The sequence below is a fragment of the Cydia pomonella genome, chromosome 9 (genome assembly GCF_033807575.1).
Source record: "Cydia pomonella isolate Wapato2018A chromosome 9, ilCydPomo1, whole genome shotgun sequence".
NCBI classification, from domain to species: Eukaryota; Metazoa; Arthropoda; class Insecta; order Lepidoptera; family Tortricidae; genus Cydia; species Cydia pomonella.
The window spans coordinates 20,983,762-21,000,993 of NC_084711.1; the positions used below are offsets into that span (position 1 = coordinate 20,983,762).

At 35.5% G+C, this 17,232-nt stretch overlaps 1 protein-coding gene across 4 annotated transcripts in view; it reads left to right on the forward strand.

Moving 5' to 3' along the window:
• LOC133520942 (integrin alpha-8) overlaps nt 1-17,232 on the forward strand; it is a 229,797-nt gene that overhangs the window by 178,713 nt on the left and 33,852 nt on the right. For 2 of the 4 annotated variants that reach the window (XM_061855654.1, XM_061855651.1), the window contains exons 4-6: nt 11,448-11,574; nt 13,869-13,889; nt 15,460-15,521. In XM_061855654.1, the coding sequence (XP_061711638.1) occupies nt 11,448-11,574; nt 13,869-13,889; nt 15,460-15,521 (210 nt within the window). The remainder of the gene's footprint in view (nt 1-11,447; nt 11,575-13,868; nt 13,890-15,459; nt 15,522-17,232) is intronic. The other 2 variants (XM_061855655.1, XM_061855653.1) reach the window with 1 other exon arrangement.

The following is a 17,232-nucleotide window of genomic DNA, read 5'->3' on the forward strand; positions in this document are numbered from 1 at the left end:
TACCGCCGTAACTAGGGCAATCAAGTGGTTAGGGAATCTACTGCGATTGCAGAAGAGACTGGTCTGATCCTAGCTATATAATAATAAATCATTTATTTCAGGCAAAACCCGTAAAAGTGTTAGTAGTACAAAGCATAACTTACAAGACTAATGTTAATAAATACAGAAATCACAAACATAGACATAACCGGATTAGCATAAAAATAATAAAATGACAATAATTTATGATGGTTTGATTTAAATTTGTCAATTAAATAATAGAACATAACAATTACAAGGTGGGCCAAATTGGGTACTGAATGGACACCGCAGATTAGCCGGGGCAGAGACAAATCAAAAAAGAGTTGGCGGGATGACCTCGACGCTGGAAAAAGCCAGCGACTGGCGGGAACATGCACCAAACCGTGAAGAGTGGCCGAAGAAAGGGGAAGCCTTTGCCCAGCAGTGGGACACAAAATAGGCTATTTAAAACACACAAAAAAAAACAATTAAACTATAATATTAAAATTCAAAACTTAAAACAAATTTTGAAAATTAGATAATTAATTATATGGATTGTAGGCCTTTGTTACCTTTTGTTTCGTATATGACATCTATTTCGGTTTATGTGTTAACAGAAATAATACTTAAAATCAAAGCTGCATCAAACTATGTTGAGCATTTAAAATAATGCCATCTACCGTTACTTAGCACACAGACAATAATATTTATTCCCCATTCCATTGTTGCATCGTACAAAAAGCTTCGTCATAAAATCCACAGCGTAAACCACAGCCGTAACTCATAATCGAACGTTGCACAATGTTTGGGCAATTGACAGTCGTTCCATTTACGAGAATAGCTTTCCCATGCGTACGCGCACTGAATGAGACGAAGTGGGTCAGTTCGATCAATAGGGATTCTGGTATCGGTCGAGTGCTTTTTGTGTATGAAATGTACGAAATATTATTTTCAACACACCAACTGGTAACACTTCACCACTGGTGGTGGTGGCTGGTGGTGGCCCTCTTGATTGCTCAAAAACTAATGAGAAAGTTGCATTTTATCCACATGTGGGGCAAAGTAATCAGATGCAAAGTTTGAGTTGTTTCCTTATGTTAGCTGGTAGAATTGACTTTTAAATTATGAATTTGAATAATATATTTTTTATTACTTATTGTTACATTTGATTTGGTATGATTTTTTGGTATGAAATAGTATTTTAATTGGGTTGGTATGGGGGAACAATTTTGCCCTTTGCGCCCTTGTGAAACAAATAACTATTGATGTTTACCGAACGTGTTAATATGTGAGGAAATCGAACTAAACTTAATAAGTTAGTTTCCAGTCTAGGTTCGAAAGTCAGTCGCTTTCGGAATACTTACTGTCAATTTCTGGGACTAGGTTATGTTATAACGGACCCCGCAGACCTTTAGGGATGACTCACGCTAGAATGTTCCGGGCCAGGGCGTCAGACACTTCGTTTTCAATATTGAAAGCATCATGTAATACCCGATCACACGTCAAAGACCGGTCTGGCCTAGTGGGTAAGTGACCCTACCCATGAAGCCGATGGTCCCGGGGTCAAATCCTGGTAAGGGCATGTATTTGTGTGATGAACACAGATATTTGTTCCTGAGTCATGGGTGTTTTCTATGTATTTAATTATTTGTAAATATTTCTATATTATATATTTCGTTGTCTAAGTACCCACAACACAAGCCTTAATGAGCTTACTGTGGGACTTAGTCAATTTGTGTAAAAATGTCCTATAATATAAAATAAAAATAAAAAAATGTAAAAAATCCCGATAGTAGGTAACACCGAACTAGATATTTGCAGCAGGAGCAGCATAGTTTAGTCTTTTTCAAACGGGAAGGGTACGGTGACATTGGATTTGTTTCATTCCATGCCATTGACGTTTCAGAACAATCCTTTCTTAACAAAAATAACTTCAATCCCAATAGGACAGAAATACCTATCTTAGCTTAGAATATCATTATGTAAATCGGAACTCAATTGCAATAGAGTTTGATTCAACTTATCAACCGAATCGAATCCGCTCGTTTACGGTATGCTTAATTAAAAATATAAATCATCACCAATATAATCAATTATACGGCTTTGGCAGATTTAATCGAGAATCGTAAAAAATCGTTTTTAATTTGCATTGTCACAACCCTACAATTTTTAATATGTCTCTGCCTACACTTTGAGTTTGAAAAGACTATACTGTCACGCCGAATTACTGCCACAGTAATGCGGGGTGTTTAGTTTGTTGTCCCAATTTCCTGATAGATGGCGCTGTTCCAGACGCAAACTAAGTAATGCTAGTTTATCATAGAATCTATATAAGAAACTGTCACATTTCAAAATAAACGATTGGTAACCCAGCAACTCGTTATCGTATTCGTATGGCTTCAATATATCTCCACTACTAGGCATTTAATTCCACTAACAGAATTGAAAACGAGTGGCCAATACCACTAGATTCCCAATTTCTATTGCTCGTATTTGAAAAAAATATCAATTCGTCGTTGTCCTCAGATTTTCGAGTGACGAAATCTAGCGCTCGAAATTTAAAAATCGGCCCCCTGGTGTTGTCTGAATTCGAACAGTACCTTTACAAATATCGCTTCATCTGGATGGTACCTTCAATATGTAATAAAATATCCCGGTACTACCGACTAAAACAAATTGTATGGGCAATAAACTTCAGAAAACAGTAACCTCGTTTCCCTGATACTGGAAGTAGACAATGTAAGCAAATTCCTGAATATGCCGACATAGTTTAAACTTAGCTTTAGAGTCGAACTGCATAACATACATATAAAATAGAGCGAACCTTAGCTTAGCTTAGGATGCAGTGGAATTCGTCCAGTGAAACCACAAATATTTTATTTACTTTTATACATTTATAGTAACATGTAGTCGGAAACGGTGGATGGATTGTGTGAGAGATGACATGAAACGAACGCGAGTGAACGATGAGATGACGGGTGACAGAAAGATATAGAAGGTAAAGACATGCTGCGCCGACCCCAAATGAATGGGATAAGGGCCAGCGAATGATGAGTACCTAACATGGAGTAGGACATAATTATAATAGCAATAATTGAATCTAGTTTATTCTTAAGAGGGAAGAATAGCTTTGCGATCCTAGCGAAATAACGGTAATTTTTCTATGAAATTCCATTTCGGGAGAAAACGGTTTCCACTTACTAAATCTTAACAAATCACTTTGATTTTGATGTCGATCGCTTCAGCATAATATATTCTAGGTTTCGTTTTTTTTTAATAAAGTAAAATAAATGTAAGGAAAACCTATAAGCTTAGTTTTTCAAAAAAATCATGGTGAATGGAAAATATTTAGAAATGGAAAAACGTTTTCTCTTTTTGTATTTCCGATCACGTGATATATTACCCTCTTAAAGAATGTATTTAATGAGACTACACAATTAAATAAACATAGAACAATCAATTAATAAATAATTAAAATTAACTAAACTACAGAACTCCAAAATTGAACTACAAAATTTTAAATCCTAAATTGTACACCCTAGCAGGGTATCATGTACCTACTTGACTATATTTAAGACCAAAATGTACAAATGAACATGATTTCAATGGAATAAATGATATGATATGATATGATAAACTTAAACCTAGATCTAAAAATACATAATACTAGTCTTAAAATAAAATACTAAAAACTATCTAGTTTATTTAATTATCTAAAACATTGTTTTTGTAAAAATGGAAGAATATTAGAAAACTATAGTTTTCACTACATGACAACATATGTTATAGGTGCATGTTTCTCAAAGGTAGGGTTTTATTAGTTTTACCGATAAGAATCTCATCAAGTTTTACACTAATTACATAATGAGTCATTGTGTAGCGATCACCTGTGACTCACGTTAAGGCTACTAATTCGCGAATACTCAGAATACTATGACGTGTTTCAACTCCTTTGACCTTCTTATTTCGTATGATTATACGTGTATAATTCGCCTTTTACGACGTTAGTTTTTATTGGTCAGCCGTGAGTCATATTTCGTTCGTTGACCGTTAGATGGAGTGTTGATTTTTTATTGTTTTGCACGACAACGGCAATTGATCGTTTGTCATCGCAATTGTTGTTCGATTTATAATATTTAACTGTTTAATTGGATGGAAACTAACTTTATAATAGTTGTATTATACGATCCGACCGGACCGGTACAGACTGATACGTTCGTTTCGTCCGTGCAATTTTATTTAAACTTAGTGTTAAGTATGTTCGTCATATTTATTGTATGTTTCTTTCCTTTTTTCTGTTACCTTCCGTGATTGATTATTTCGCACTCGATGGTCTCATCGGAAGATCAGCGCTGGAAGTCGCCAGCAACATGCTGAGATGAGGCCATTTCGTGACACTTTACTCTCACTTTGTTCTCTTTTATGTCTGTCTATTACTGTTTGTGTGTTTATGAATAAAACAAATTCTATTCTATTCTATTCTACATACCTATTAATTTATCAGCCCATTGATATCTATTGCAGCACAGCGAAATAATCTCTTTTTACAAGCTTTTATTTAACTCTCAATGTAACTATGTATATTTGTATGGGTCATATCTTGCAAGATAAATTTGACCCACTTCCCGATTTCCGATACAACTGAAAATTTGCATACATATGTAAGTCGGGTGACCATGCAATATTATGGTATCATCTAACTGATCTGATGATGGAGACAGGAGGTAGCCATAGGCACTCTGTGATAAAACAACGCAATCTGATTGTGTTTGGGGTTTATAGAATTGTCTCGATGGGCATTAGTTGCCCGTGGAAATAAAAGTACAGTCAGCGATAAAAGCTTGTACCAAAAATGAAATTTATGCCAAATACTTATTCAGAACAGAAGTAAGTTATAATATGAATTTTCTCAAATGATTTTTAGACCTCGGACTCTAATCTGTTAAACAAAAGCCAATGTTTCTTTTATGCGAGCGGTAAGCTCCCATATGAGCCACGTGGCAAAGCAACAATGTTTTTTAAAAAGCAACTGTATCGTGGTAGTATTAAGGTTCAAATCTATATAATAATATGAGCGCTCGCCTACATACTACAGGTTGTCAATCGTCCTACATTACCAAAACATATTATCTTATGAGCTGTTACATACATTATTAATATCTCATTAGGAATACTTCGCTCAGCGGCTGTTTTGTAATCAGCACTGAATGTCAATCAGTTTAAGAACAGACTAGATAAATACTTAACCAGCGCAAAGAATACATATTAAGTGAAGATCACTCAGATACAGGCAACTATCAGTTGTTTCAACTACCTGCCTGATTAATAAATAATAATAATAATAATCCAACGGGGAAATGCAGCAAGCGTCCTGGGGACGATGCCCCAGGTAACTCTATTAGGTTTTCAAGACAAAACTGCTAATGTGTATATTTTGTATGTAATAAGATAGTAAAGAATTAGTTTTAACAGGTTTTTTTTTTAAGAATTCGTAACTCAGGAGCAAACTCTTGATAAATACATAAATAAATGCCGTTACCGGGATTTGAACCCTCCTGCTTATTAACTACCGTAAAACCACCCAACTATAGTCCAATACTGCAACTATGGTCCACAAGTTCAAAAGGAAATTAAGTATCTATACCAATGTTCCTTGTGGTTTACTCCTAGTTTTACCTTCCATTTATAAACATACTTTGCCTTAGAACTACAAAAATATAGTAAAATACACACCTGAACGAGAAAAATTGAGTCTATTTGTGGACCATAGTTGGGAGCTTTGGACTATAGTTGGGTGGTTTTACGGTACTGACTATCGGTATAGGTGACCGTTATTGACATTTAAATAAGTGAAGTCTCATAAATGAATCTATGCACCAGCCAGCCTATTTAATACCTCGTCTAAAAGTAATGAAAATTCCCACAATGTATCATAACTAAACATTCCTCACGTATCAGCGTTCTTTTATGAGCTGCACCCATTTCGCAAGTGCTTCAGTGCATTGAAATCTCGAGAGGATATAATTTAGGACGGGTTCATGGTTTACAAGTACCGCCCCGAGGAGACTGACCTTTGCGAATGTAAAATGTAATAAACATGTCATTTAATTTATGTTAGTAGTGTTTAAGAACTCCTTATTAAATATAGGCCTTTATCGCGACCATTATGCACATTTTTTTTTATTTTTTCATATTATTCACAAATAAGCTTACAGTCTAATAAACCAAGGCGCTTATAAGTAATGATATTATAATTATTATACATGCTATGTCACACTTACACTATGAAAATTACATGTCAACCTTACAAAAACAAAAAGCAAATTCGATTATATAATACCTATTATGTCAACAAAGTAAATAAATATGAATGATAATCAATTAAATTAAGTTAAATTCAAAAATTCATAAATGCCTTTAATAATTTGGTAAGATGCATGATAAAAAATGTCAACGTCAGGTAATCGCAGAGACATATCATTCAACAGAGCGATAGCTCTTGCAGAGGGAGCGTTTGCGGCCCAGCGCGTGCGCCTCGCCGGGCACGCGAACAGGCGCCGGCGCCGCCGCGACACCACCGCTCCGCCATTTGGATTTGGAGAACCCTTTACCAATACTTATGTCTCAACATCATCATTACCCATTTATCGCCCACTGCTGAGCATAGGGCTCTCTTCCAGTACGTCACTTTTCCCGGTACTGAGCCAATGTCATCCAGAAGTGACCCGCAAATTTCCGAATGTCGTCCTCCTAACGAGCCAAAGCCAACGGACGCCAGGCACTCCTTCCGTCTGAAAACGGCCACCATTCCGCCCACCACATGTCTATTGCGTAATATGTATTGGTTTTAGTGACTAGGCAAAAGTTTTTAAATTGTTCTGCTTGAAGTATTCGATAATACGTTTTAAAATGTATGTATTTAATATTCGCATATGAAGTAAATGCAGCTATGACTCAAGCTGAGTCAACATACAAAGATCTGCATTGATCATACAAAGACGCTTTAAGAAAGTCGCAGTTTCGAAACAAATTCAACGCAAGATGGCATTATGAATCATACTCACCGTAATATTGATATTAAGCATTCCGTTTAAGTACCTCATACTTATGAGACAAAGACGAACACTTTACTTACCTAAACGTGTGTTATAACTATCGGCCCGATTCGAAGAATGATTAAGACACGTTTAAGATCTTGGAAAGATCTTTCGAAGATCGATAACTAAACGATATGTCAATTGACGTTTATTTCGATTCCGCTGTGATCCCAATAAAGATCTACGATATTTCTAATGTCAAAGTGACATTGGTTGCACGAATCGAGCTGATTCTGTCAATTATACGACATACAATACAAACGATATCTAAATGAGAACTTATCTAAACCAGAACTTATCGTTAACGTATCTCATTCTTCGACTCGGGGCGTATCTCTGTATCTGGTAGGTTTTCTACCCTCAAATGACTACTTAAGCCAGTTGAGGGTAGATGAAAACATTACATGATCAAATAATGTAGGTTAAAATCAGGTCGTTCAGTGATAGATCCAGGCGGTTTTTTATTTGGTTGGTTAACGAATAAATGTTATAACCGCGAAAATATACAAAGTGTTTGTTTACTTTTCTTTAAATATCTAAAGATACAGAGTACACCGACCTACTTCTTAAGTAATAAAATTTGCCTTAAGGTTCTCACTGGTGTTATGACAGCAATTCAGTCGGCAGTAATTTTGCAGCAGCAGCAGCTGGTGTATGTAGTTTGAATCCAAACGGTACCTTTAACCTACTCGTAACAAGGTTACTATTTTACCTAAAGCTAGATTTAGACGAAGCCAGTAACGCTGCCGCCAGTCCTCAGACAAGCCAGCACTGGCGGAAATAGACAAGCGTTCTATTCGCACCAGTGCTGGTAGCCAGCGTTGGCTTGTCTTGAAAAACTGTTTATAAATACGAGGCTAATAACAAGGCAGCGCTGGCTCGTCTAAACCTAGCTTAAATAATTTCTTTATTCAGACAAAGTGGTCCACATTTGTTAATTTCAGTATCTTATAAGCTATAGTTATTTACTATTTGTACAAAAAAATAAACACTAGTAATAAAAATGAAACGACTACAAAATTTTAATTTAAATAATAAACAATTATTAATGCGGACATCCAATCTTTGCAAAAGACTGTCTGGCCTATCCGCTAACATAGTAATATGCTGTTGGGACTACCCTGGATTTTGCTTCTTATGGACACGATTCTTTTGAGCATACAGTAAAAATGTATCATTTAAGGTAATGTTTGGTTGTCAACTGCACCGGCAATGTCGCAGCAGTTGACATCGAAATGTCACCTTTAAACGTCAACTAAAAACTTGTGAACATTAAATAACACAAGAAAGCGAGTATTGTCCATAACACTCATTAGCTGTTCTTTATTAACCTAACACGGTAGGTACTTCATCTGAAACATACGTAAAATTGTAAACTTATACTAACTTAGACTACTGACAGCATGAATCTCACTAGTTACCAGTGGCGGATCGTTCAAAGAACTCGATTCCCATCGGCTTTTCTAATTTCAGCCCGTTGAGTACTTTCACGATCGATTCATGGTGAAAAGGAAAGCAAAATTAGCTCCGGGTTCCCTACGAATATTTGTGACGCACCGCCACTGCTAGTTACTTAGCTTATTTTCTGTATTCTACTAATTCCAGCATTACCTTGTATATATTTAGTACTTAGGATAAAAGAAAAACATAAATGTAAGCCGTGTTTGCCCTTAATTGGGTGAATACTCAAGCAGTCTTATTTTATAAGTTGTCATTTATAAATATTTTTGTATTTTACCTGTTGGCAAACCTAAATATAAAAAAATGACAAAGTTAACTCAACATCACCTGAAAACACCTTATGACTTCTTATGTACACAGTTAATAATTAATAAATACTTTAAATACAGATGATTACTATAACCAGCTTATATCTAAAATAGGCCCTTGAGGCATTGTACCAAGGATGCTGGCGGCATTACCTCGTTGTATCGCAAAAGTGATACGTTGTGCGAGGAAGCCGCCAGCTCTTCGGTCACCAGTTACGTCAACCAGACGTTTCGCGATTTCTCCAAAAAACTTGTGCACGCTGGGACCCCATGGACCTAGGTCTCAATTCTAGAGTTTCAACGCCAAATTAAATTAAATTAAACTTTAAATTAGTTTAAAACCTGATTACCTACTTTAGGAACCTAAAATACGTAAAATGTCAGAGTAAAATTTAAACATTACCTGAAGACCTGTGAAAAGCGAGTGTTTCCGCCAGATGGCGTTTGTTGTCCATAACACTCATAAGCTGTTCTTTATTAACTAGCGCGCACGCGCATCTGCGACTGTTTTCTTTTCATTTGCTCTTGGGGGTGCTAGGGTTGTCACATATCGTAAAACCACAAAACAATAGTCCAAAGAACTGTGGTCCACTAGTTCAATACGTAATTGAGTATAAAAACCAAAAATAATGATTTTATCTGAATTTTCACCTATTTATAAACTTATTTTCAAGCATTCAAATAATAGACCCACCTGAATTAGAATAGTCGAATCAATTTGGGTGGGTTTACGTTAACGCAGAAAACATAAATTTATTTTACTTATAAAGAATTTTTAATGCGTCAACTAGGTTACTTAGCGTTTGGTTAATATATTGCACTCTTTTTCTTCCTTTTAAAATAAATAAATAAATAAATATGATAGGACCTTATTACACAAATTGACTAAGTCCCACAGTAAGCTCAATAAGGCTTGTGTTGAGGGTACTTAGACAACGATATATATAATATATAAATATTTATAAATACTTAAATACATAGAAAACACCCATGACTCATGCCCTTACCAGGATTTGAACCCGGGACTATCAGCTTCGTAGGCAGGGTCACTACCCACTAGGCCAAACCAGTCGTCCTTTTACACTTCAAGACATTAATCTTTTTGCGAATTCATACTACTATAAGTAAAATGAAATATGACAACAAAAATACCATTTGCCTAAATACTACTAAAATATTTTGTACAATTGGAAAACAAATATTTACAAAATATTTGCCTGTCATTCCCACAATGAAAACTAAAGTGTGTTATAACTATTGTATCAAACATGGATTTGGAAATTCAAATCTAAAGCTTTAGCGGCGCGTGTCAACCCTAACATTAGGATTATCTCGCCCCAACGTTTGTTATTCCAGGATCAGTCAGGATTAGCCCGAGTTCATAAATGACGTATGATATTTCCGGAGATAACCATAACTTCACACTATTAAAATATAATCTCAAAGGTCACTGATATTCTAACGTTTGCTTTACTCTTTTTAGCTGTAAATCTTTGGGGATCATTATAAATATTATTTATAACTGTAATTCTATATGCGTACGCTTTATGCTGGGTTATATTCGAAGAAACTATAAAGGGGGGTTCTTAGAAGAAATATTAGTAGAAATTAGATCATGAAAGGTAATTTATTGTAGACGGATAATTGTAAGTTTCAACGAAACTTGTTTAATTTTTTATTTGTTACCAAATTTCTTTTTTTTGACAGTTTTCGATAAATTTTGGTGGATAGATAGATTTTTTTTTCTTTTTTTTTGGTTTTTATTTATTTATTTATCAAGGAGATAACACAGAAGCATACATGGAACGTGCAGGTACAATAAAATGTGGGTTGTATATTTGAGTACAGATGTTTCCTTAAAAGTACCTCACTGTGAACACAAAATATCATGACAGCATTCCATACTACTCTGTACAATATTTATTTATTTCATCTTTATTGCACAATACATGAAGGTACAAATGGCGGACTTAATGCCTTAAGGCATTCTCTACCAGTCAACCAATGAGTTAAGCCAGAAAGATTAAGTAGGTGCAGTGTCTTTTAAAGTAAGTAAATGAATTTGTAACCGAGACTATATATGAATATAAACTATATATAGATAAACTTACACATATACTTAATACAAATAAACATACATATATTAATACATACATAATTATACCGAGTGTGAATCATTAAGTTGATGAAGAATATACCGAAACAATTTCACCGTATGTTCTAAATAATCTTCCTCTTAGTTATCGTATGGTATTCTGGTAACGCGAAGGAAACATTTGTTTTGGGGCAACTTTTTATTTCGTATTTACTCTGCCCGGAATGCCAGCCAAATTCTATTCAAAACTGACGAAAAAAAATCCGCCAGCAAAATGTGGCTTTCCATCACAGAAGAGTCTTTATCATTTATGGATAATTCCCGTGATGGTAGCTTCGCACCACCGGCCACTCGTGAACCAATTGTCCGAAACTGCGGTACCTCTCATACTGAGCAGTATTACTATCGCAACGACTTGCCATCAGTAGGGTAAAACTATATAAATCATCATAACAATATTAATGTGTCCCTCTCTTTCGCCCCCAGGCTTGTGCCCCTCGCTACGTCTCGTTCGTGAACCACCGACTGCAACACCGTGACCCGGTAGGCGCCTGCTTCGTCGCTTCATCCTCAGACGGCCATGATGTTAAAGAGTTCTCACCTTGTCGAACCCGTGAGTATTTGAGACTATAATCTTTTTTTTATAGTTTTAAAGTTTTGGGATGAATAAAATTCTATTTTTTTCTCTTTTGTGGTTAAGATGATAAGGACCGTGACCAAATTTTTAGTAATCATTTTGCGTTTTATTCTAGGATGTTTTTTTTTTTCTGCTCTGTGCAGCACAACCGAGGTATCTTACGTTATTTTTGACCACCATACTCAAATGTTAATTCAATTGTTGGGCATAAAGTTACAGTAGTAGACAAAATATTGTTTCCCTAATTTAAATTATAATGTGGAAAAAATTAATGTGCCCTGGAAGGGACACTTCCCTTTGAAAAATTAGCTAACTGAAGGTTTTAAGGCACTTTCCCTCAAGGGCCCATTATTTTTTTCCACACTATAGTACTACATTTTTGGCGCCCAACGTGGGGCCAGTTTGGAATGGATGTTGGTTTATCACTTCATCAGATCAGTGAATTGATACTAGTGTTTAACGATAATGTAAAGATAGCTTTTTAAGCGCGATGATACTTGGGCAGATAGAGAGAGAGAGAGAGACAGAGAGATAGTTATTCCGTACAATAGTTTTTCTTTTTTTTCAATTCAAAATAACCTCAATTTCACCCTATGTCCTAAATAACGCATGGGTTCGTAACGCAATGGAAAGTTACACAATTTTTTTCGGTCCTGCCCAAAACGTGTAACTGTTCAAAACAAGCAAACATTATCCAAATCCACCCAAAAATATCGACATCGAAATAAAAATCGCCCCAATTTCGAATCGAGCAATATCAAATTCTGTAAAATCACTGTCGCGTGCAAAATGATCGAAGCGCGAATTCGTATCACTTCCGCCGGTAATGGTGGACTGAGTGACGACCCATTCAAAAACCCATTTAGTTATCTACCTTATCCCATTACAACAAGGTTTACAGTCAAATATAGTAATTGCAGATATGCTTAGCTCGGCAGTTTTCTCTTTCCCACGACTTTATCATCAACATGAAAGAAAAAGACGGGGTCTTAATGATGTGCGCCTGCGGCGTACCGAATGTTGATTTATGAACCTCAATTCTTTTGCGAAAAAAGTTTATTAATTTACTGCATAAAAACTTGAATTATCGATGTTATTAAATGTTCACTGGTTATTCAATACTTTTATTGCAATATTGCTTTGACACAATTTATAGTTTATTTCAAAAGAGTCTTGCACCTGTGAAAACAACGCATAAGAGCACAAGTTTTTAAGACAGATGCTATCAGCTCTATTGAAACACACCTGTGAATGTTTTTACAATATGCATTAAGTATTTGATATTTATTACGATATCATATTATATTTATCATTGTCTACATTTATATAATAACAAACCGACCAACTGATAAATGAAATATTATTTCCAAACTATTTTTACTGTTATTTTTATCAAGTAAAATCGTCTGTGAGCAATACAACAAATTTTTAAAGGCTTCGGACAAGACTCGAACATGCGACCTTTCGAAAAAAAAGAAAGGTATAAAGAAGGAAAAGGTGTTCCATTATACACAAAACTATTAATTAAAAATAAGAAATTTTAATACGTATTCATTTGGTATAGAGGTTAAGGGGTCATCCATAAATGACATCACACGTATTTCAAGATATTTGACCCGCCCCCCTCCTTGTCACACCAGCGGTAGCATCATGGTTCCATTTTTAGCACTTATCACTATGCCCGTCACTTTTGCGCTTACATACTTGTTAGAACGTAACAGGCAAGGTGATAAATGATAAAGAGCCGACCATCTTAGACCTACTGGTCATATTTGGCAACCCTCTCACCCCCTGGTGCGACGTTACATATTTGGCAATTTTGTTTTCAATAAAATCGGTAATTCAAATTAGGCATTATTGTTTCAATAAAAATGATAAAATCAATATTAAGAACTTTATAAAACGCAACCGATTAGAAGTAGAAAATTACATAAATAAAAATTATTATCATTGCAAAAACTAGTTATTTAACTGTACAGCGAATGAAAAAAAATCTAAACTATTTTCGGTTCCAGATTAAGTCATAGTAACGTTTGTAACTCCCCCTCCCCTTGTCACAACGTGTCACATTTTCTTGACCCCTCCTTCTCCCTAAACTTCTGACGTAATTAATGGATGACCCCTAAACAAAACAGCTTGAAGTTAAAAACACTGGTTACTTACATATATTATGTTAAGTATGTATACCTGCTTAATATTATATTCTATGTTTATCATGTGTGTATTATATACATGTATGTGACGTGTTTATTTCTATGTTCGTTGTTCAGATTTCAAAACCGTGGACGAGGGTGAGTGCACGGGAAGGTACAGTTCGATGTAATAACTGCACCCTGGACGTATTCGTAGTACACTTCGACACATTTAAAATGTATTTCATGGTGCTGCTCTAACACAAAATGACATATCACATCTAAGCGTCAATTAAAATACAGATGCGCTGAAAGTTTCTAAATGGTTGAAGAAAAATCAGAAATTTTGAGGAACAAATCATAGCAAATTAAGGAAACTTTCATTTTGGAAACGAACAATTTCGATCCACGATCGAAGTTTTCGATATTTTTCAATGTGGAAATTTCGCACTTTCGGGAACTTTCCGAAATATCAGACATGGCACATCAGTACTTTAGACATTGGTGCTATGATTACCAAATATTTTTGATTAATTAATTAATGTAAATTTTGTGAAGCGACTCGATTACCATTAGTAAAAATAAGTATGTCATTTAGTGTAATAAGTGGCAGAATACGCTATACTTCACCCAACTTTTATTTATATCCTATAACTTTCTACTAAATCTCCATTTTCAGATCCCATTTAGAGACCATTTTACCGCCATGAATAAATATTTCATGTAAATAAAATCACTTTATATATTATAGCACAAATGTCATGTCAGCATTGTGTCCATGTTGTGCAAAATCGTTATCTTCGCCTATCGTGTCGCCCAATTTTAAAAGATGCAAGGCACTATTTTATAATAAATAAAAAAAATGGTAACATCAAACTGCCCTTCAGATGTGAAGCTTTTTTAAAAGTAATTGGGCATGAATCAAAATAGAAAACCAACAGGACGATGACGAAAAAAAAACGAGAAATATTGATTTAAACTTTCATGATTTTTACACATTATTAACTAACACAAGCGGGACTTATCGCGTATTAAGTTTTAAATTTACCTCCGACGACGGCGTTGTCCCCGTGGTCTAAGTTTTAAATTTCCCTCCGACGACGGCGTTGTCCCCGTGGTCTAAGTTTTAAATTTACCTCCGACGACGGCGTTGTCCCCGTGGTCTAAGTTTTAAATTTCCCTCCGACGACGGCGTTGTCCCCGTGGTCTAAGTTTTAAATTTACCTCCGACGACGGCGTGGTCCCCGTGGTCTAAGTTTTAAATTTAGTGGTCTCGGAGAAGACTGGCTAAAGTTGATATCAACTTCTAGCCGCGCGATGTTGATGTCAACTTTAGCCAGTCTTCTCCGAGACCACGGGGACAACGCCGTCCTTGAAACGTCGGAGGTCAATTTAAAACTTAATACGCGATTAAGGTCCGCTTGTGTCAGTTAATAAAACGAGAAATATCCTATGATAACTTAAACACATATTCCAATCATAAGTGTTTCCTCCAAAAAATTTCGTTAAAAACTTTTCGTAGTCGTCGTTTGACGTTTGTCGATGTCCCATCGTCATCTTAACTAAGCCCTTTGTGGTTTCCGTTATCGATGTTACCATTGCCACTTATCTTTCTATAAAATTGCTCCTTGTAGTGTAAGATTGGGCATAAATGCAAGAGCACTTCGACTGTGAACTATTGTTCCAGTTATATTCTTCGAAATATTCATTGTTTTTTTTTATATTCCAGCGAGCCATGGGAACAGGAAGACTGGAGTGTGTCAAGCTGGATTCTCTGCTGCTATATCCAAGGTATGTTGGCTTTTGTACCTCCAATCATCACAATTTTGTCAACTACATATATAAGTTATGCAACACATACATTAACTTTGAATTATTTATTATTAGTGGATATTAAAACTATTCGAATACAAAATATAACAATGTTTATTTGTAACCACACCAGTACACTGGTGCGTCTGGTATCTGGTATGATATTGGGGCGTCTGGTAGACCCCAAACTAGACTGAGCCATGGGGCAAGGAAATAAAAATTTGATGTCTATTTCTCAATCAGGTTTCAACACAGTATATTTTTCTAAATAAAAATAAAACAATTTATGTCGAATTTTGTCAATAAGAACTATTTTCAAGCATTTTATCCTGACGGTGGCGCCGTCTTTTCCATGTATAAGTAGACATTAAAAAAACAAATATGGCGTCCTCCCATGTCGCGATCTTTCGACCGCTTAAAAATCCAATTGTCCCAAATATAGACGCGGATAAAACAGCAATAAAACAATTCGCTATATTGAGTACTATTTCGAAATAGGAGTCCGTTTTTGCAAAGACAATAAAATTTTAATAATTCATAAGGCTGCGCGCGAGTCACGTGCGATGTATAAAACGTTTACACAGACAAGGTCCTAAATCACTTCAGTGTATTTGTAAGATATGGCCTTGTTTTACCAAGTGGCATCAGACACGGCAAAAATAAGGTATTCCCACGACCACCGTATCACGTTTTACATGAATTTTCTGCTAAATTTTGAACGTCTGTCGTGTGTTTAGCGAGCATCTCATAAAATACACATTCAAGTCTTTATTACTATTCAGTTAAGGCACAGTTACTGATGCCGTCGGGCCCGTCGGAATGTTTCTAAAATTGCGAAATTTCCACGTGGAAAAACTTCGCGAACTTCCCATATTTTTGTATAGGGATCGTAATTATTCAATATCATAATGAACTTCTCCCTTGTTTCATGAGAAATATTCCTAGAATATTTCCAACTTTTTGGAAGTTTTCTGTAACTTGCACCTGTAGGCAATACTAACGGTATGAAATGTCCAATGTGAAGTAAACCCTAAATGGCTTAACAATTAACGTCCGTGATGTGCAATCTTATAGTATCACTTGTGTCCTTATTATTCTTCATAGTAATTTTATTCTAGTATCATTACCTGAATTAAAGCTTAACTTTTAATGACATGGTAAAATTACTTAATAAACAACATTCTTAATTACCACTGCCATATTATTGACAACACTAAAGCTTCATATGAAATCGAAACGATTAACCCACAATTTGGGCTTAATAAAATAAAAAGGTCATTTTATGGTCAATTTGCCTTGATGCCTTAAATGCCGCAATCTGTTGTAATACTACCGGTTATTCTCTTAGAATTTTGCGAGTCGAATGATTAATCTAACCAGCGTAAATAAATACAGGACCTCGCTAATCCGGACGCAAAAAACAAGCAGCTGACGGATTAGAGGCTTCCGGCAACCGTTTAACAAAACCACTACATCTTATAAAACAAAGTCTCCCACTGCGTCTGACTGTATCGCAATAAACTCAAAAACTACTGAACGGATTTCCATGCAGTTTTCTCATATAAGTAGAGTGATTCTTAAGGTAGGTTTAAGTGTATAATTTATTAAGGTTTACCCGGGGCGGGTCGCTAGTTTTTTATGTTATGAAAATCAATTAGCACGTGAAGGAAACATTGAATGTATGTCATAT